The 20,384-nt window shown below is 44.3% G+C and overlaps 1 protein-coding gene across 3 annotated transcripts in view; it reads right to left on the bottom strand.

Annotated features, from left to right (window-relative positions):
• Positions 1–2,523: 2,523 nt before the first annotated feature.
• CD38 (CD38 molecule) overlaps positions 2,524–20,384 on the bottom strand; it is a 46,775-nt gene continuing 28,914 nt past the window's right edge. The window contains exons 2-8 of one of the 3 annotated variants that reach the window (XR_001176539.2): positions 16,858–16,987; positions 15,186–15,321; positions 10,307–10,392; positions 8,147–8,220; positions 6,614–6,706; positions 5,465–6,260; positions 2,524–3,019 (exon numbers count right to left, since the gene is read on the bottom strand). Coding sequence is in view for 2 of the 3 variants with exons in the window: in XM_004773389.3 (XP_004773446.1) it covers positions 2,956–3,019; positions 6,174–6,260; positions 6,614–6,706; positions 8,147–8,220; positions 10,307–10,392; positions 15,186–15,321; positions 16,858–16,987 (670 nt within the window). In the remaining variant the exon portion in view is untranslated. The remainder of the gene's footprint in view (positions 3,020–5,464; positions 6,261–6,613; positions 6,707–8,146; positions 8,221–10,306; positions 10,393–15,185; positions 15,322–16,857; positions 16,988–20,384) is intronic. The other 2 variants (XM_004773389.3, XM_045075810.1) reach the window with 2 other exon arrangements.

Genomic DNA, 20,384 nt, shown 5'->3' with positions numbered 1-20,384 from the left:
AAGTATTCAAGCTAAAATTTCAGAACTGTATTTAAAAGAGTGTCTCAAATATTGAAAGGTCAAAAAACACTGTAGAAGGAAAACAGTGAGCCTTCAGAAGTGAGGAGGAGGGAACTTGGGTCCTGGGTCAGAGCCTTCGGGTTACGTATGACAGTGGTGGTACAAGTTGGGATGATAAGAGCATATTCTAGAGCAAGCATGAATGGAATGGGGAGACAGGGAGCAGCAGGTTGGTGAGCAAAATATGACGCTATGAGCGGTCAGTAATTCAGTGAGGATGTCACTTAAAAGAAGAGGGATATGAAGGATGTATTCATGTATGAGGCCAGAAAAGTCCTTAGGACTAGAGATGGCTGCATGGTCATGGTCATTCAAAGATTCCCAAAGCTGCAGAGAGACAGGCAGGGATGGACATCATGGGGATGAAGATAAAGAGATGACATACAAGGAAAGAGTGCCCCTGCCCCCTGATACCCCCAGAGCTTGCGGGATTGCTCTGTGCACAGTGTGAAAACCTTGGGACCAGCCTCCTTTTAGTCTCCACCAGCTTTAACTTAAACACTCAAATCAGTCTTCTTAAGAGTTTTCTTAGGGAAAGCCTCTTGCAAACTGAGTGCTACTCTATCTGTTTCATCTGTGGAAGGGGGTGTAAAGAACCAAATTTTCCTGGGGTATTTTCAAGGGGTATCCTGGTCAAGAAGAAAGATATATTAGAAAATCCAGAAATCAGCAAGCAAGCCCAACCATAAGGCAGAAAGTGTCCTGAGAGGAAAACACCCAGGTCACCCAGGAGGTCAGCAAGGACCTATCACTGAAGACATTCTGCAGGTGGATTTCACTGAACCCTGGGGCAATCCCGAATTTGAATCAGAACTAGTACTGAGCATCCATTTTCCTGTCCAGCCCAAACTAAAAGCCTGTGAGGATGTGCCTAGGTGCACATGGGGGCCAGTGAAAAATCTGTGGACTGGCCACACTGGCTACAGCTGCCATGGCTCCTGGAGGAAGCTGGATTGTCAGGATGCCCAAGTGGCTTAGATGGTTAAGCATCTTCCTTCAGCCCAGGTCATGATTCCAGGGTCCAGGAAACAAGCCCTGCATCAGGCTCCCTGCTCAAGACAGAGCCTGCGTGCTTCTCCTTCTCCCTCTGCCATTCCCTCTACTTGTGCTCTCTGGCTCTCTCTGTCAAATAAACAAATGAAATCTTGGTGGGGGGGGAGGAAACTGGACTGCCACCCAAGGGCCAGCAGAAAGGGTCCAACCTTGGTGCCTTGGTGGAATGCTTGCTTACCTACAAGGCACAAAGGTATACTGTTCACTGTTGTCATCTTTTAGTCCCACCACACCTTCGGGGGAGTAAATGATGATCCTTATTTGAGTGGCAAGGAAATCAAAGTTCAAAGAGATTAACTATTTCATTCAAGATTACAGAGCAGTGCCAAAATATGAACCCAGAAACAGCTGACTCCCAAATTTATGCTGTTTTCAACAAACCTAATGGGTTCCCTGAAAGATCCTCAAATTAGTTTACTCTTCAACAAAACTACATTTAGAAAAAAAATCTAGAAAATCTCCAGATGTTTGAAAATTAGGCAACACATTTCTCTTTCTTTCCGCAGCAAAGCAAGTGATAGCAAAATGATTATTGAGTGATAGCAAAATGATAGTAGGAAGCTCCCAAGGAGGGAGGGGACCTGAGGGGGTTGCTCCAGGCAACACATTTCTAAATAACAATTAGAAAATATTTCTAACTGAATGGTGATAAAAAAAGACACACCAAACTTAAGATCTGTAGCTAAAGCAGCACTGAGAGGAAAATTGATAGTACTAAGTGATATATTAAAAAAAAAAAGAAAGTGTGCTCAAAAATCAATGATCTAAGCATCCATCTTAAGAAGCTGATTAAAGAAACTCAAGGAAATTAAAAGAAATTTTTATATCCCCCAAATAAAGAGAAGAGTGCAAACTAATTAAATAGAAAAAGAAAACAAAGGTTAGTTCTTTGAAAGAGTAATAAAAGTGATAAATCCCCAAGCAAGACTAATCAAGAAAAAAATGAGAAAAATTGCCAGTATCGGGAAAAATATGTATTTTAATGGCCTATGATATATGTAAGACATTGAGATGAAGAAGAGGAAGAGAATGAAGAGGAAAAAAAGTGTATCTGTTTTTGAAGCTATCCAGAAAAGCTACCCAGTTCAGATTCTATGATATTCTATTATATTCAATTTAATCCAACATGCATTTATTAGAAGGGAACATAAAGCATGTCAGCTGGTATTATAGGCCTAGAAAGAGAGCATATATACTCTGGAGTTAGACAGAGCTGAGTTGAAATCCAGCCTCTACCTTGAACTAAATGTATGACTTTAGGCAAATTATATAACCTCTCTGAACTTCCATTTCTCATCTAACAAATGGGAGATAACAGTACCAACCTCACAGAGCTGTTGGAAGAATGGGAGATAAAGCAGGTGGGTAGCTTATATCCTACAGAATTCTTCTTCCAGCATGACCCATAACTATAGCATTTATACTTTATTTGTAGAAAGGATACAAAAATAGATCCTGATACAAGGTCATTCATGAGCATTTACCATCCCTTAATTATCTGCACCAGTAAGAGAGGTTTGGTATAGTCATTTACAATAGAAAGGATGCTACTAACATATAAACCACATAAAAGCACCTATGAAAATTAAAATGAAATAACTTAATATAAAATTTTCATTCTAATTTTATACCATAGTTTTTTTGATTATTAGGAAATCAAAATAAAAACTATGGCAACAACATGTCATTTTAAAACTTTGGGGGAAAGGCTTCCAACTCTAGTGTTGGCATTATGGCAGAAGATCCCCCGCAAGTCCTCAGCTTCCCAACAGCGTGTCTCCTGAGTCACACGTGTGATGGGTATGTAAGGCTCAAAGATCCGAAACGACCATGCTGATTGGCTCATACATAAAATCTGCAAGATGAAGGCTCAGGATTTTTCACACACTGGAGAAGCCTGATAGGCCTATGACAAGAAAGAAAAAAAGAGAAAGAGAGAGATCAGTTGGCAGTACAATACATCTATGGTTCAACTGCCCAACGCAAGTAGCTCTTTCATTAGCAACATGGGGCACTCAGCTTCTTTTCCCGCAGTGACAACACAGAGGAAGGTCAACTCCGGGAATGAACAACTTAAAGTATGGCCGGTTTGGTTTCATTTCACTTGTACAGCCACAGAAATAGGGGCACCTGGGTGGCTCCGTAGGTTCAGCATCTGCCTTCAGCTCAGGTCATGATCCCAGAGTCCCAGTATCAGTGGGCTTCCTGCTCAGTGGAGAGTCTGCTTCTCCCTCTTGTCTCTCTGCCCCTCACCCCACTCAAGTCTGCTTCTCCCTCTGCTCCTTACCCAGCTCTCTCTCAAATATATAAATAAAATCTTTAAAAAAAAAAAAAAGCCATTGAAATAAATGGTGAGAAGGGATGTTTGATGATAATGTGTGGAGTCAAACATGTCACAAATACGTGCTATGAATGTCAGCTGGTGATCAAGACACGCAGAGGCAGCAACCTGAGAGAAGGGACCTCTGTATTTTCTGTTGGTGATTTGCTCTCTTCTCTTCAGAAGGTTCCTGAGAGAGGGTTGAGCCTCAGGGTCCAGGGCAGAGAGAGGGTGGAGACTCTCTGGGGGAAGGCTGGTGGCCACCAGCAGGAAGACCTGAAGTCCTTTGCACAGAACAAATCCTAGATAAGAATCTAACCAGTGAATGACTCCCTGCTGAGTAAAAATGAGATAAGAAAGCCACAGGGTCCAATGGGAGGGGCTGGTCTGTAGAAAAGGATGGATAGTAAGGAATGTGGTTCATTAAATTGTAGCTGAATCTGGTTTTGCTATATTGAGTCAAGAAAGAGAGAAATCCTTAGAAGCAGCTCTCTGCACCCCTGGGCTTCTGGAATGGGCTATCTCAGGCTCATTTCTAGCCAACTATCACGACCAGCTGGGCACAATGGTTCTAAATGTGGACTCACTCCATCCACACCAATATGGTAGCCTGGGATCCCCCACATGAATACTTTCCAGGGGAAAGCAATTATTAACAGCAGTTATGCTGTTAAGATGATCTCTCTCCACAGATATGTAAATATTAACATCCAATGCTACAATAAAATGGACACACTTTGGGTATGTTGGATAACACACTGACAGAGAGAGAGGGAGTGTATTTCGAAGTATCATAGAGGTAGTGCACCATTTAGGTTTTTAATAAATATGTCACAAGGGGGCACTAATGAGAAAAAAAATGCTACATTTTTAAGGTCATGGAAAAGAGGGATGTTACTCTCTGTTCATTCCACTGGTTAGAACACATGTGAATTCTGTATATATTTCATCGGGAGTATGAGCATGTGTATGGGAAAAAGGAAAAGGACTTGAAGGATATACAGCCAAATGTTAATAGCATTTGTCTCCAGGTGGGGATTTCTAAGAGGTTAATCTCAGAATCAGCAGGAAGTCTAACCTATATAAATGTATTTACACTTCTGTTTGCCTATTAAACAATCACACCAAAACAGTGGGACAAAAGTTTGCTCAATTGGAAAGTGTGTTTGGCATGGAGTGATTTCACCTTTATTCTACGTCGATATCCCTGACATTCACTTTAGGCTCCTGTGGGGACAAGCAGCTTTCTTACAAAGCCACAGAACTCTTAAAATACTACAAGGGGCCCTGAAAAGCTGGTAATTTAAAGAATCGTGTTGAATATATTACAACCTCATGGTTGGGGAAAAGGCCTAGTGATTTCAAGTATGATCCCCAAATTTAAGGTTACATGAGCTGAGGCTCAGAATGACAGGTGTCATTGTCTTACAAATCACTTCCTTCAACATGGACCGCTGTTCAGAGTCCAGATGGAAGGTATGCTTTCACAGTCTTCCGAGGAAGAGAAGAAGTGAGCTCATCTGGAACCTGTGGTCAGCATGAATGAGGCTGACTGACGGCCATTAATGAAAGAAAGGAGAATGATTAAAACGAGAAAGAAAGGGGGGGGTGTTGAGGATAAGACCCATGCACATTCCCCAGTCTTCTCCTAGGTGTTTAGTGTTCTCTTTTCCCAACACGAGGTATCTTTGAATAACTCAGACTGGTCAGATGTCTGCAGTCTGCAATGCTTCCTTTCTAGTTGTTCTTGCTCCTTTGTTCGGCTTGTTTTCCCATCTAACTGCGGTGGAAAGCTTGTGTTATTTCTGGCAGTTTCCAGAGAGGAGCCAGCTGACTGAGGGGGAATTCAGGTCATTTTGAGACAAAAGCCCTCAGTGAATGTTCCTGGACTCTGTCCTTCTGCCTTTCCAATAGGGTTGGTGGGAGAAGGTGGTAACAGAAAGAGACAGGAAAAGGATTCTTGAATTCCAGGCTCTGCGTTCTTTGAGAAAATTTTTTCTGTCCATATCCTTCTTCTAAGCCATTACTTACGGGCAAATCTCCAAAGATGCTTCTAGCAAGGAGTCCCTGCTACAACTACTTAAAAGTGAGTGAGGGTCCCAGTTGGATAACAGAGTTGCAGATGACTTTGAAAATATATATCATCTGTAATTTTAAACTTTTCCCAATGAACGTGTACTACTGGCAAAAAAAAAAAAAAAAAAAAGAAATTAGATCTTACTTACGTTGTCTAATTTATAAAAGATAAAGTTTGGTAGACACATCCATGTAGCAACTTATCAAGTGTTAGGGATCTACACCGAGATCCAACTAAAGAAACCACACATGCAAAACACCGCTGTGTCACAAGGATTTTAAAAATCCTTTGCATTGGATAAAACATGCTTCCACTCCCCTGAAAGCCAACAGGTTTGCAAGCCCTGGGTCAGGCGTCTCATGTGGGAAACCAGAAAATACGTTCTCAAAGGCTGGGTCCGCTTCAGAGGCAAATCAATGATCAGGGACAGGTGGAGAAGAAAGAAGAGGAAGATGGGAGAAAGGTGGTCAACAGAAGGACCCTGGCTGGAAACAGCTCGTAGGTTGGGCAGGGGAGAAGGAACGCACACCATAGGTCACCATCCCGGATCACCAACAAGGCCCAAGAGGGGTTTCCACAGCCCTCCTGGCTCAGAGGAGGTCAAGGAGAGGAAAATACCTACAGTCGGCAAGACAGCCATTGCTTTTTTAAGAAGTCAATTACCCATAATTATTCTGGCAAGAAAATGCAATACTCCTTTCCTTTAGAATCCGTTTCAGATTATTTACGGAGGAACTGGAACAGGAGTCACTGGTAAAGAAAGAAAGAAAGAAAAAAAGAGTTAAGTGATAAGTTTCTTGCAAACACTTCCCGATCTTGGTTTCTTCTAGATAGCAAGCTCTGGGCCAGAACTTGGGATGAAACGAAGCAGAAGTTGTTTTTAAGAGCTCACAGGGCAACAGGGGAGCTGAAGGTGTGAACTGCATAGATAGCTATTGTGTATATGAAACTGAGAGGTTTGGGGAATGGGCTGAATGTCCAGGGAGGCCCCAGTAATTTCCTCAGTCACTCTGTTCTCGATGCGTTGCTGTGATTGCAGCTTCCTACGGACAAATCCCAAAAATGACCCTGAGAATACTTACACACAAAGTGGGAACATATACCTGTGAACACCTCCAACGTCATGCATCACCCAGGCCTGTAGTTGATGTACCTTCTCTGGACGCAAATTAAAGACTTCCACACGTCCAAAAGTGCTACGATAGAAGAGGCAGTGAATATTGTTAAGCCAAAACGGAATTGTTCAGCCATCCCCAGGCCTTGTCAAGAGCAAGCAGGCAGGGAACCACTGGTTAGAACCTGCCCTTTGGGATTAACCGGTGAATTGCACTAGAAACAGCCAATCTCATGCACTGTGACCCTCACTGAATACGATTCTCAAAATAAGATTCTTACTTGATAACTTGATGGCGATTCTTTAAATACTTGCTTTTCAAAGAGGGGGGCCTTGCACCACCATAATGAGCACTGCCTGAGAGATGGTGGGACCTGCAGAATCTCAGCCCACCAGCAGCCGAACCATCCCCAGATGACCCACACTCAGTGAGGCTGGAGAGGCGCTGCTCTGAGAGCCCCTGGGGCCCTGCTCGGACGCCAGCTCTCAACTCTTCCCTATTGGTCTCTGACAGCCACCACTCCTTTTGTAAGTAGTTGGACGCGGAGTATCAGATTATAAAATTATGGAGTGTTAACACTTTCACCTGAAATCCTGCAAGCTTAGGGTCAAAAGAAGACAAAAGGGCAAATGCTTCTTTGCAGAATTAAATATTAAAACAGGAGAAAAGAAAAATTCATTTGGGGCATCCAGAGAGCCTGGAGCAGCCCACCAGTGTTTGCCTCTCTTCTCAATCCAGCCTTTTCCAGGGAAAGACTAGAGAACAAAGGCTGAGAAAGCATCCATCGTGCTAAAAACTAAGTATAGAAGGAGGTCGGAGAAGAAGGGCATTGGTGTGGCCAGATTCAGCGCTGTGGGTTAAATGAGGAACAACAGCTGATACCCACTGAGCCCTCTCTCTGTTGTGAGGCACAGAGCTCAGTTAGTCTTCAAGTCACCACTACCACCTCTCCTGGTACATACTTCAGGGCCCCTGAGGTTAGGTGCCCAGCTGATGGTCATACAGGTAAAATGAAATGATGGGAGCCCCTGCTTTCAACCACTACAATTAATGATGGGTAATGCCTAGAATGAGATAGTGAAGGCCAAGAGCCCAGCACAGTAGTGCTTTGACATCTTGACTGGGATGTACACTCTACATGGAGGACAGAGGAGCCAGGCCAGATCTTCACGGATGGTGAGGATTAAACAGGTGGGTGCAGGAAGGGTGGCTGGGCAGGGGGACCAGCATGAATAAAGGCAGGAAGTTGGGAGCGCTCAGAAAACGACACCAGGCCTTGAAAAGTCAAGGGGAGGAGCTGGCCACAGAGCAAGGGCCAATGGGACATTTAAAGTATTTTAAACAAAGGAGACACCAGACAAATATGCTGACTTAGATCAATCTCTCCGTAGAAAACATTCCACCTCTTTAGCCCAAATCTTCAGTTCTGACCTAACCACGAAAAGCATATTCTTCTAGGGATGAAATATGTAACAGGAGGCTGCACTAACACCTGCAAATAGGTTGCAAAGAAACCAGTACCTTCTTTCATCAAAGGTGTTACTGATGGACCCATTGAGCACCACATGGACCACACCACAGGCGTCTTCTGCAAACTTAAAAGAAAAAAAAAAAAGCCCACCATTCCTCAGCATGCAAACTTAATTGCCACACCCCAACAGCTCCTTCTGAAACAACTCAGCATTAGCAGGTTAAAGAGGGAAGAGCCTGTATAGGGCTCCCTCAGTATTGCCAGGTGTATGTAATTTGCATCCTAAGACATTGGCAGGATTATGCTTCAAATAAGAATTCTGGAAGCGGCTGCTCCAATCTGTGTTTGAACAACGGAGGTCAACCTCACTGTTCACAAGGTTGCTAAATTGATGGTTCAGAAGCTGAAAGTCCAGGGAGTAAGAAAAACATTGCTGGAGGAGGAAGATAAAAGCACTTTTTTGTGTCATGTGCTGTAGACACTGCACGTGTCATTTAGTGGGAGCAGGTGGACAATTCAAGGGCAAGGGCAAGGGACAGGAAGAAAGGGGAGACTGAGGAGAGAAGGGACACAGGTGTGCACGGGCACAAAAGGAAATAGGGAAGGAAGGAACAAAGGAAGGAAGGAATCACTGAGCAAGGAGTTTTATTTCTTCCTGCAATGAATACTCAGCTAGAATCTTTGCTAGGCACTGGGAAAAACAAAATGAACAAAGCAAAGCAATCTGCATGTTCCCTCCAAGAGGCCCCCAGGCCCCCTGGGACCAGCTCAGATTCAGCTCAGGTTCACTACTATGTCGTACTGTGAAGATGAGCTCCTTGTGGGTTAAGCTGCCAGTACTGAGTGTTCTTTGAGAGCCTGGCTGTTTTATGCACCACAGCCCTGAAGCCTGGAGCTGGTTTATGGCACAGGGTGGGCACCCAGAGAAAATCTATGGAGGGAAAAGAGGGAAGGAGGAAGGGAAGGGAAGAGGAGAAGTCTAAATAGTCAGTGATGGTGATTAGGAAAGAAATAGAAAAGGCATGGCAGAGGGCAACAAAAGCTAGGGCCTACAGGACAGGTAGGATCTCACCCAGGAAGGGTTGAGGCAGGTGCGAACAGAAAGGCCTACGGGTTTGAGAAAACAGTGGTTTTGGTCAAAACCTCAGTGGGATGCAGAAGTTGGGTAGAAAAGTGAGTTCACAGAGGGCCGGGAATGCTTGGCCAAGGAATCTGGCCTTTACTCTGCGGGTGATAAAACACCACTGAACCATTTGAAACCAAATTGTAAGAGTCCAGCGCAGCTTCTGTCTTTTGGCTGGGTGTGACGAACAGAAGACAGGGGCCTGATTTCTACCCATCCCAAGGGCTAAGTCAATAGAGTGCTTCTGGGGCCAAGTGCTGAGCCTGCCATCTATGATTTTCAAGAGCCCCCAGGAAATAAGCACTGGGTCAATTTGCCCCAAGGTCACATCACTTGGAAGCAAGGAAGTGCAAGGGAAATTCAAACCCCAAAGAGCTCTGCCTCTTGTCAGAAAAAGAAAGGATCTCATTGGATCAAAACAAACTTGTCTTGGTACATGTATGAGCATTTAGCCAGAATAAAGCTGTAGCCCCAGGGAAGCTCACCAAGGTAGGGCACCTTACATCACTTTCAATGTGCTCCTAGCTCCAAGCTCGTGCTTGACACATATGAAATGTGGCTTGTCTTTAAGAGTTGTTCACAAGAGCACTGCTCCCAAGACATATCAGAGAGTGAGAAAATAAGCAGGAGCCTTTCTCAGAAACCACAAGCAAGCAAACAAAAAGTTATATAGCGCCTCTGTATGATTATACAGAGTTTAGTAGGGACTCAACATACTCATGAGGCCTCACCTGGCACATAGTAAGTGGTCTCCAAACGTTGATCATTCAGACTGATCAGGGATCTAAGTTAGGTCAATGCCTAGATCAGAGGATTAAACCAAGCTGGAGGTTCCTGGCAACCAAAGCCAAAACCTGGGTAGGAGCAGAGATTCACCAACTAGAGCCCACATACCGTCCATGAATGCCCTAAAATTGTATATGATAATCTACTGCTATGTGCTTAGATACGTTATTCTCAAGAAAGAACCTTAACTTTTTTCCCTAAAGGATTTGTGGTGTAAAAAAGGATTAAAACCAACCCCTGATTGGATGATCTCTAAAGTTCTCTGGTCTCTAAAATTCTAAGATTTCCTTTTAGTACTTACCCTTTTGGACACTGCATTCCAGAACACAGAAAACGAGTTGTTGCTGCAGTCTTCCCTCCAGTCTGGACAAGACTGATAGTTCATTTCTAAAAGACATAGGTTTTAGAAAATAATTAAAGTAGAAAAGTAAGGGTGTAATTAAGCTCCGTTTTTCCCGGGCTATTCGATCACAGCGGGGCCATATTCCAATGGCCACCACTGCCAAGACGGAGGAGGGAGAATGGACTCATCTGGACCCAATTTAACTAAATGCCCCTGCGTCCCTTCCAAGTCCTTACCTTATCCTCCAAATTCCAGACAGGAACACAGTGACCAGCTCTGAGTCATCATTCTGGGAAATTACAGCAAAAGTTCATCTGGCAGAAACAAGCCCTCTTCCAAGATCCCCTCTTCCAGGAAAAACCAGGGATAAAATTGGACCCTCAGGGGCCACTCTTGCCAACTACTCCTCCACTTCCTGCCAATTCTCTCTTGCTGACCAGTCTTTCTCCCTGACCTGCCTCAGCCCCCACATCCCTGGGTTCAGAGAGCCTCTGAGTCCTTCTATGCTCACTCTCCCCAAAAAGACAGGCTCAGGAGTCCATGAGATTCAGCAGATGTAGAGCACAAATACATCATTTCCATGGTACGTCTCCCAGGCATATCCGTCTAGTGCACAAAATGGTTTAAATTATCTTTTGAGATATAATTGACAAAATTGTAAGATATTTAAAGTGTACAATGTGAGGATATATATACACACACACATATATATGAGAGAGAGAGAGATTGTGCAAAGATTCCCCCACATATGGAGTTAATTTAACACATTTATCATCTCCCGTATTGATCTTTTTATGTGTATGAGAGAACATTTAAGTTCTGCTCTCTTAGCAAATTCCAATTATATAATAATGTTAGCAAATATAATCACCATGCTGTACATTAGGACCTCAGACCTTATTCATCTTATAACTGAAAGTTTGTGCCCTTTTCCCAACCTCTCCCTCATTCCCCTACCTCCCAGCCCCTGGCAACCACTTTTCTCTCTGTTTCTAGGAGTTTGAGGAAGTTTTTCTTCTTTTAAGATTCCACATGTAAGCGATTTCATGCACTACTTATCTTTCTCTGTCTGGCTTATTTCACTTTGCACGATGCCCTCAGATTTATCTATCATTGCAAACGGCAGGATTTTCTTTTTGAAAAAAGAATGAATAATAGTCTATCATGTGTGTATATGTGTACCTACTTTTGCTTTTTTCACCCACTTGACTATACAACCATTAATTGAGGGTTAGGTCCTGAGGAGAAAAAAATGAATCCGACAGAAGCCCTGTTTTCAGAAACGACATGATCTAGAATTGAAAAGTAAAGCCAAAGGGAGAAGGTTTTACGGCAAACAAATTTAAAACCTGAAAGAAATAAATGAATGACTAAGAAAAGCTGACCTGCAAAATGGGAAATGTAAAATGGAAAGCAAGAAACATGGCAAAAACTATAAAATTTAGGGCCTTCTGGCTGGCTCAGTTGGTAGAACATGTGACTTTTTTTTTTTTAAGATTTATTTATTTGAGAGAGAGAGCACACAAGTAGGGGTAGAGGAGGGAGCAGAAGGAGAGAGAGAAGTAGGCTTTGCACTGAGCAGGGAACCTGCTGAAGCAGAGTTCCATCCCACAAACCTTAGGATCATGACCTGAGCCAAAAGCAGATGCTTAACTGACAGAGCCACACAGGCACTTCTCTCTTAAGATTTTATATGTTTGAGAGAGATCATGAATGGGGGGAGGAGCAGAGGGAGAGGGACAAGCAGACTTGCACTGAGCACGGAGCCCGGTGCAGAGCTCAGTCAGAGGGCTCGATCCCAGGGTTCAATCCTGAGATCATGACCTGAGCCAAAATTGAGGGTTGGTCGCTTAATCGACAGCGACCCAGGTGCCCCTGATGGCTGGGATTTTTATAACTGAGCAGCAAGTATTAGCTAATATTCTGAATTTATAAAGAACATCTGTAAGTAAGAAAATAACAGGCATCCCAATAAAAACAGCTAAGATACGTGAACTGCCAGTTTATAAAAGAAATAGAAATATCTACCATTAAATGACATAAATATGATCAGCCTCATAATCAGAGCAAAGCAAAACAAGTCAAGGTATTATTTGCTTATCAAATTGGCCAAGACATTTTTCTAAGTATGAACCAGTACTGGCAGGAGGAATGAGCAAACAAGTGACCTCCCATATTCTGATGAGTGTGTAAGTGATTACCACCTTTTGAATGACAGTATCAGCTCCTACCGCAATTTGTTCCGCACTGAAATTTCATTTGTAGAAATTTACCTTTCCAAGGCACTTCCCCAAGCAGCCAGATGTGCATGTGCCCATGGTATCCGTGTGTGTGTCTTTGTGTGTTGTACACAGTGATCCTTGCAACACTGGCAATAGCAATACCTAAATGTCCGTCAGTCAGAAATTCATTAGATAAGTTATGCTAACGTCCATAAAGGAGACAAATGAGGGCTTTTAAAAAAAAAATGGCTGTATCTTTTTTTTCTTAAGATTTTATTTATTCAGGGGCTCCTGGGTGGCTCTGTCATGAGGCATCTGCCTTCAGCTCAGGTCATGAGGGTCCTGGGATCAAGCCCCGCATCAGGCTCCCCGCTTGGCGGGAGGCCTGCTTTCTCTTGGCCAGTTTCCCTGCTCATGTTCCTACTCTCGCTGTATCTCTCTGTCAAATAAATAAACAAAATCTTTTTTAGAAATATTTTTATTTATTTATTTGAGAGAGAGCGAGCGAGAGCGAGCAGAGAGGGGAGGGGCAGAGGGAGAGGCAGAGAGAAAGCCAAGCTGACTCTGCACTGAGCACGGAACCTGACCAGGGCCTCCATCTCCCAACTCTGGGATCACGACCTGCACCAAAACCAAGAGTCCGGTGCTCCACCAACTGGGACACCCAGGCTCCCCAATACAGCTGTATTTCTATCTACTAATTCTAGATGAATAAAGCAAAGTTGCAAAACAGTATGTGTACATTTTAATATATATGTTCGTGTGAGTGTGGGGCCATGTGTGGGAAGGCTTTGTACCGAAATATTGACAACAATCCCCTTCTGAGAAATAATATAAACCTAGGAGTGGGGAAGGTACAGGGTGACCTTCATTTTTTTTACTTCTTTTTTTTTTTAAGATTTTGTTTGTTTATTTGACAAAGAGATCACAAGTAGGCAGAGAGGCAGGCAGGGCAGGGGGAGGGGTGGCAGCGGGGAAGCAGTCTCCCCTCTAAGCAGAGAGCCTGATGTGGGACTTGATCCCAAGACCCTGAGATCATGACCCGAGCTGAGGGCAGAGGCTTAACACACTGAGCCACCCAGAAGCCCTCATTTTTTACTTTTATACATTTCCATAATATACAAGTACTTTGCAAATAAGCGTGCATCATTGTTGTAATAAGAAATGATGTAAATCTGCAATGAAGAAGTTTTATAGTCAGTCTTTAAGTGCTTACTTTTTAAAATAGTCAAAAGCGGGGCACCGAGATGGCTCAGTTGGGTAAGCGTCTGACTGTTGATTTCAGCTCAGGTCATATCTTGGGGTCCTGGGATCAAAACCCGTGCTGGGCTCCAACCTTTAGCAAGGAGTCTGCCTGAGAGTTCTCTCCTCTCTCTCTCTCTCGCTCTCGCTCTCTCTGCTCCTCCTCACCTCATGCTCTCCCTCTCTCTCTCTATTGCAAATAAATAAATCTTTTTTAAAAAAATTTTTTTAATTTTTAATTTTTATTCTTAAAGAAATAATAAAACAACATAAAGTAAAAATACGCTCAGTATAAATAAAAAGAGAAAGAAAAGAAGTGAAAACAGGCTCAATAGGATTTTCTGATTAGAAATCATCTTCCCGGGCGCCTGGGTGGCTCAGTGGGTTAAGCCGCTGCCTTCGGCTCGGGTCATGATCTCAGGGTCCTGGGATCGAGTCCCACATCGGGATCTCTGCTCAGCAGGGAGCCTGTTTCCTTCTCTCTCTCTCTCTCTGTCAAATAAATAAATAAAATCTTTAAAAAAAAAAAAAAAGAAATCATCTTCCCTCAGTGTGGTGTTCTGGGTCTTTCTGGGTAAGATAAGGCGGCCTCTGAAAAATAAAAGCAAAGCCCTACGCTGGCCTGAGACACAGAGGAGCCCAGCCTTCTGCTGCCGTGGCCAGGGCCGTGGCTGTGGTGGCTCTGGGGAGGAAGGACTTTGGCCTGGCTCCCTCTCAGGCTACATCCAGCTCTAGCACTCTTTAGTCCTGAATACTGGCCTGATAGAAAGCAAAACACCGCCAATCTAGAAGCAGCTACACTTGCTCTCAAAAAGGAGGGAATCGGGGGCACCTGGGTGGCTCAGTGGGTTAAAGCCTCTGCCCTTGGCTCAGGTCATGATCTCAGGGTCCTGGGATCGAGCCCCAAATTGGGCTCTCTGGTCAGCAGGGAGCCTGCTTCCTCCTCTCTCTCTGTCTGCCTCTCTGCCTGCTTATGATCTCTGTCTGTGTCAAATAAATAAATAAAATATTTTCAAAGAAAGAAAGGAGGGAATCAGGGAACACAGACAACCCCAAACTCAGAAGTCCGTTTTTCCAGAAATAAAGAACGGTCTTTTAGGGGCACATGGGGGCCCCTAAAAGGCCTGCTTCCTCCTCACTCTCTGCCTGCCTCTCTGCCTACTTGTGATCTCTCTCTGTCGAAGAAAGAAAGAAAGAAAAGCAAAGAAAAGAAAAGAAAAGAAAAGAGAGAAGGAACAGTCTTTTACATGAGCCTGGATCATCATTAAGGCTGGAGATGGCATCGAGGCAGGTACCTGCCACGGCCCCTTGCACAGCGGGGGCTCCTTTACCCAACATGTCCCTGGGCAACCCCAAAAGGCCCTGGTCTTCACCTGAAGAGCGCGGGTCTCCACACCACTTGAGGCCATCCGCCATGTAGCCCAGCAGTGTGTCCTCCAGGGTGAACAGGTCCCCCTGGACCCGCGTGTAGTCATGGGCCAGCTGGCTGGATTTGCTCCAAAAGAGGGTCTAGGAAAGGAAAACACAATCTGTCATCAAGAGCAATTTAGTAAGTCACACACACACACACAAAAACTCCGTATCTTTTTAAATGAAAGAAAAACAGAGTATCAGAGAAAATCACACAGAGTAATCACTGCTTTCTGTGTGTGATCCTGAGAGCATAGGGAGTGTGTGTGTGTGTGTGTGTGTGTTCTAGGTCATAATACTAAATGCCTTGTTATTTTTGGTGACAGTAAACAAAAGTCTGAAAACCACCAATCACAATCTTACAACGAACACAGAACCAGAACACATCTGGAGCAGGCATTAGGAAATTCCTAAAGTTATCTGCAAAACCATTTTGTCTCCATGCTATTTTCTGGGAAAAGTCCTCTTATATTCTTCACGTGCTCCATAATCTCTGCTGCTTTCCCAAACACTCTCCTACCCCCACAAAGAGGAAAAAAAGGAAAATAAAAAGACAAATACTGTGAATTTGGGGGAGGGGTCTCTTGTAAAAGTGCGTAAGTTCAAATTTTAGAACAATCTTGAGCCCATGGGTCTACTCCTTCTTGACAGGAGGCAGTAGAGGGTATGGAAGTGTGGAAGTGTGGGCCCCAGATACCTGCCGCCCCGGGTAGTGCCCCCCTGCCCAGCCCTTACAGCTGTCGGACCCCAGGCAGCCAAAACCTTGCTACGCCTCACTTTCCCTGACTATAAAATGGTAGGGTAATAAACATAAGGAACTCAGGGGCATGAGGAGACACAATGAGACAACTGCAAATAAAGTGCTTAGTCTCACGTCTGTGGCCTCAATGCTTGTCACCGGGGGCTCGTTTACCAAGCAGAGCCTCCCTGCTCGGGCAGGAGCTCTCTCCTGTCCCCGGCTCTCCAAGCTGGGATGAGCGGCTGTAACATGGGGCCGGCTCGGGAGCTTCACAAAGATGATGAGCATGCACTGAATTCTCATCTTAAATGCAGACTTCAGGAAAGATGCACCCATTACAAGCCTTTTCTGGAACAATCAATGTATAAAACCCAGGCCGCTCCAGCTCCTAATCCTACACTATTAACATTTCAGCTGGTCACTCTGGAGGCCATCAGACTTGAGCCCTCACTGACCCCTGACCTCACCAAGCCTAGGTTTTCTCACTGGTAAAATGGGTGTCTTGATTCTTGACCTGTTTGTTTTACAGGGTGACTGTGAGTTGTCATTAACATCATCATCATCGGAGTTGGCAATTATGTAAGGTTGGGTCATTTTTGTTTGGGTTGGGTTGGGTTGGGTTTCAGGAAGGCTCGTTTTTGCCTGATTTTTGGCCACGTCTCCCTCGTCTTTACCCATTCTCATTTCTCTCTCTCTTACCATCCTTCCCCAGACGTCCTAAATCCTGATGAGATCCTAGTCCCCCCAAAACCCCACAAACTCCATCTCGGCCAACCACTCATACATTCCAATCTCCAGATGTTCCTCTTCCCTCGTTCTGGTCAAAATGTGGTCCTATGGCCCCTTCCTTTGGCTTTTATCCTCTGTTTTAAAAGCCAAGAGTCTGCCCCTGTTACCTTGTTGCAAGGGACAGTTTGAGCGGTCAGCTCCAGGAGGGGCTGGTAGTCCTGTTCCGTGCTGCTGCAAGGGTCCTTAGAAAGAAACGCAGTTGTGAACGCCTTCCCTATCTTTTGGCAGTCTTTATGTCTGCGAGATAAAACATGGAAAATAAAACAAAGCACGGAAGGTTAGATCTCAAACATATTTCTGGAGCATAATTACCCAGGGTCACTTGGGAACACTGTCACTTCCAATGTCACTGACAATTCCCACTGTCACTTGGGAACCCCTGGCTCTGGGTCAAGTAGTTTCAGAAGCATTGTCTCATCCAATCATGTAGTATTTTTTAGGAGATGAGCATTACCCTCCCTACACTGCAAGGCCCCTGCCTCTCCTGGAGATCACTCTGGTTAGAGATACAGTACACAAACAAGCAAATCAGCTAACAAAATAAGTACGAATTATTTAAAGTATTCAGAAAAATCAATGGGGAGGGGCAGCATTGCTTACTGAAGCAATGACTGATTGGGGGGGCTGGCCAGGAAAGCTAAGAGGTCATTTAAGTTGAGACTGAATGATGAAGAGAGCATTCCAGACAGAGGGTATTGCAGATACAAAGGCCCTGTGGCACATAGCACAGCTGCAGCAGAAAGGAACAAACAAGAGAAGGGTTAAGAAATCAGGTCAGAAACAATAATCAAGCGGTAGAACATTTAGTCCCGTTGGACCAAAGAAAACGATTTCAGATTTTGTTCTAATTACAGTGGAAAACCATTGGATGGTTTTAAGCATGAAAGTTGTCTCATCTTGGGGCACCTGGATGGCTTAGTCGGTTAAGCATCTGCCTTCACTCAGGTCATGATCCTGGGTCCTGGGTTGAGCTCCCTACTCAGCTGGGAGCCTGCTTCTCCCCACCCCACTCCCCGTCCATGCCCTCTCTCTCTCAAATAGATAAATAAAATCTTTTTTTTTTTTTAAATGCGGTCTCATCGGATTTTTTTTTTCTTTTCGACCCATCACTGGAAAATTCTAAGCTCGCCCAAAGAAAGAGAAAAGTCTCTGAAACAGATTTCCAAGTCCATTTCCCCCCATACAACCCCTGGCAGGGAGAATGCTGGCAGGGAAGAGGGGCTGGAGGAATGAGGGGACCTAAGGGTGCTGGAGAAGACAGAAACTAGAACTCTTCCTGCGTTTCTGGTAACAGGTACATGGAAACCCATCATTTCCTTGGGATAAAGAAGTGGGAGCACTCCTCTGGAGCACTCAGCTATCATTATCTGAATAAACTCTTGCCTTTGCAGTGGGGATCTTAGGGACAGTACCAAGTCAGGCAACTTGCCCCCGGGGAAAATAAAGAACCCCAGTTTCCCATTCCCTCCTGAGCTTCTTTTCCACTCCAGAGGGTCTTCTGCTTTCCCAGTTCAGACTGGCTTCCCCTTAATAAGCCAAGGAATCAGAAAACATTAGTGAGGCACTGACTGACCTTTTGACACAGAAGCCACCCTTCCTACCAGTTCTTTTTGGAAAAGGAAATGTCGGAAAACCCCTTTGTTTAGGACAAGGAGGAAAGCCCTTGAGTTGGGCTGCCTGCCTGTGCTGTGTTCCTTGGGAAAGTCAGCCTCCCTCTGGACTCTGTTTCCTCATTTGCAAAGTATCTACCTAATACAGATGTTCTGGGCTTAAATAAAGCACATGGTAAATCCTTTCAGAACAGTGCCCAACACAGAATAAAACTCACTCAACATCAGCATTCTATTTCTTATCTTTCTTTTCCTGCCCCTGGCTATAAGCAATCATCTGCCGCCAACAGAAGCAGGTGTAGCCCATAATTCCCCAGCTAATTTAGGTCTGGAGCTCATGCTCACAGGTTGTGGAGGGGCGCAGAGAGTCAGTATGTCCACACCTGGGGTGGTGAGACCACCACCAGCTACTAGGAGTCAGATCTAGGGTGCAAACACAACCCAGAGGGTAACACCACAGTCTACCCCCTTGGCCACAGGCAATATGATGGTCTCCTTTCTCTCTCAGCTTTGGATGGGCATGGCATCCACCCTCACCTTAGTAAGAATTAGCCTATAAAAAATATAATAGTTTTGATATAAAACAACCAAAGGATGGAATTCCAGATCAGTAATCCAGCCCACGCTAGGTGGACTGAGATAATAATAATAGTAGTAATAGTAATAATAACAATAATAAAATAATAACACATAGCACTTACTGGGGGCTTAATAAACATTTTACATATGTACCTCATTTAACCTCAAAACATTTCTATTAGCAAATGTATCAGGATTTGACTTGGGTTAATAAGATCTAAAATTGCAGGGACTGAAGAGAAAGCTTTATTTCTCTTACATATCTCAATCTCAAGGCCAGTATCTGGGATTTCTATGACATTCCACATATGAGAGACCCATCTGCTCAGTCCAAAATGGCTGCTTCCGTTCCAGCCATCATGACTACATTCCAGCCAGCACAAAACAGTAGGGGAAAGAAAGAGGAAGAAAAAGAAGAAGGAAGAGGAGAGGAAAACAGCAACAGTGATGGGTATGTGGGCCGCCTCCTAAGAACAGATACTTAGAAGACGTTCTTTCTATTTGCTCTCATTTCATTTGCTAAAATGTCACAGACCACACCTGGCTGCAAGTGAAAGTGAGAAATGCAACATTCCACCGCGATGGCCTAAAATCATTGTTTCAATTTTAGAGAAGAAAGAGTCTCTGTCACAGGGAGACACCACCATTGTCCCATTTTACAGATGAGGACTTTTGATGGCTGTGAACTTAAGCAAAGCATCAAGGTCATGGGAAAGCCAGATGTGTCCTGAAGGTCAGGCTCCTACCTCACTACCACAACAAAGTGCTCCTCAGATTCCCCATCTGTAAAAGGGAAGTAGTAACACCTCACTCATGAAGGTCTGTGAGGATTCCATGAGCTACCGCACCACATGTGTCTGGCTTCCGGGGTTGGGGACAAGGGTCTCTCATGCCGAGGTCCCTCCGTTCCCCAATCTGCACAGGACATTTTAACTGCATCTCAGCTGCCCTTCCAAAGCTGTGCCAGGAAACTATTTTCCACTGGGTTTTCTCCATGCATCATACATTTAAAGGAAAAAAGTTTATTGCATTATGTACTTCAATGTCAACCAAAATTTATGGGGCACCTGACGGTGTTCATGGGAATCGTGCTTTAGTTCCATTAATCTAATGCAGTGGCCTTCTCAGAAATGTGCTGTTCCAGATTCCAACTCCCTCATATAATTTTTCTACCTTTGGCCCTAGCAGCATCTGTGGGACTTGAGACAGACAAAGGCTGAAGGAGAAGAGATGTCTTCCTAAGATGAAAAGCAAGAGAATTTTCCACTACAAAATATCTGGCAGGAAAGAGAAAGGGATGTGTACTGAGTCCCCGCTATATGCCAGATGCTTTCACGAATGTATTCTTATGTAATCACCAAAGACTCGGTGGAGTTTCCTACAGAACTCACAAACCTCCAAAATTATTTTTACATTTCTTAGGCATATAGACCCAATTCAAGAAC

This window comes from Mustela putorius, unplaced genomic scaffold, assembly GCF_011764305.1.
Source record: "Mustela putorius furo isolate JIRA1106 unplaced genomic scaffold, ASM1176430v1.1 tig00000083_pilon_pilon_pilon, whole genome shotgun sequence".
Lineage (NCBI taxonomy): Eukaryota > Metazoa > Chordata > Mammalia > Carnivora > Mustelidae > Mustela > Mustela putorius.
This window is presented reverse-complemented; position numbering and strand designations above follow the sequence as displayed.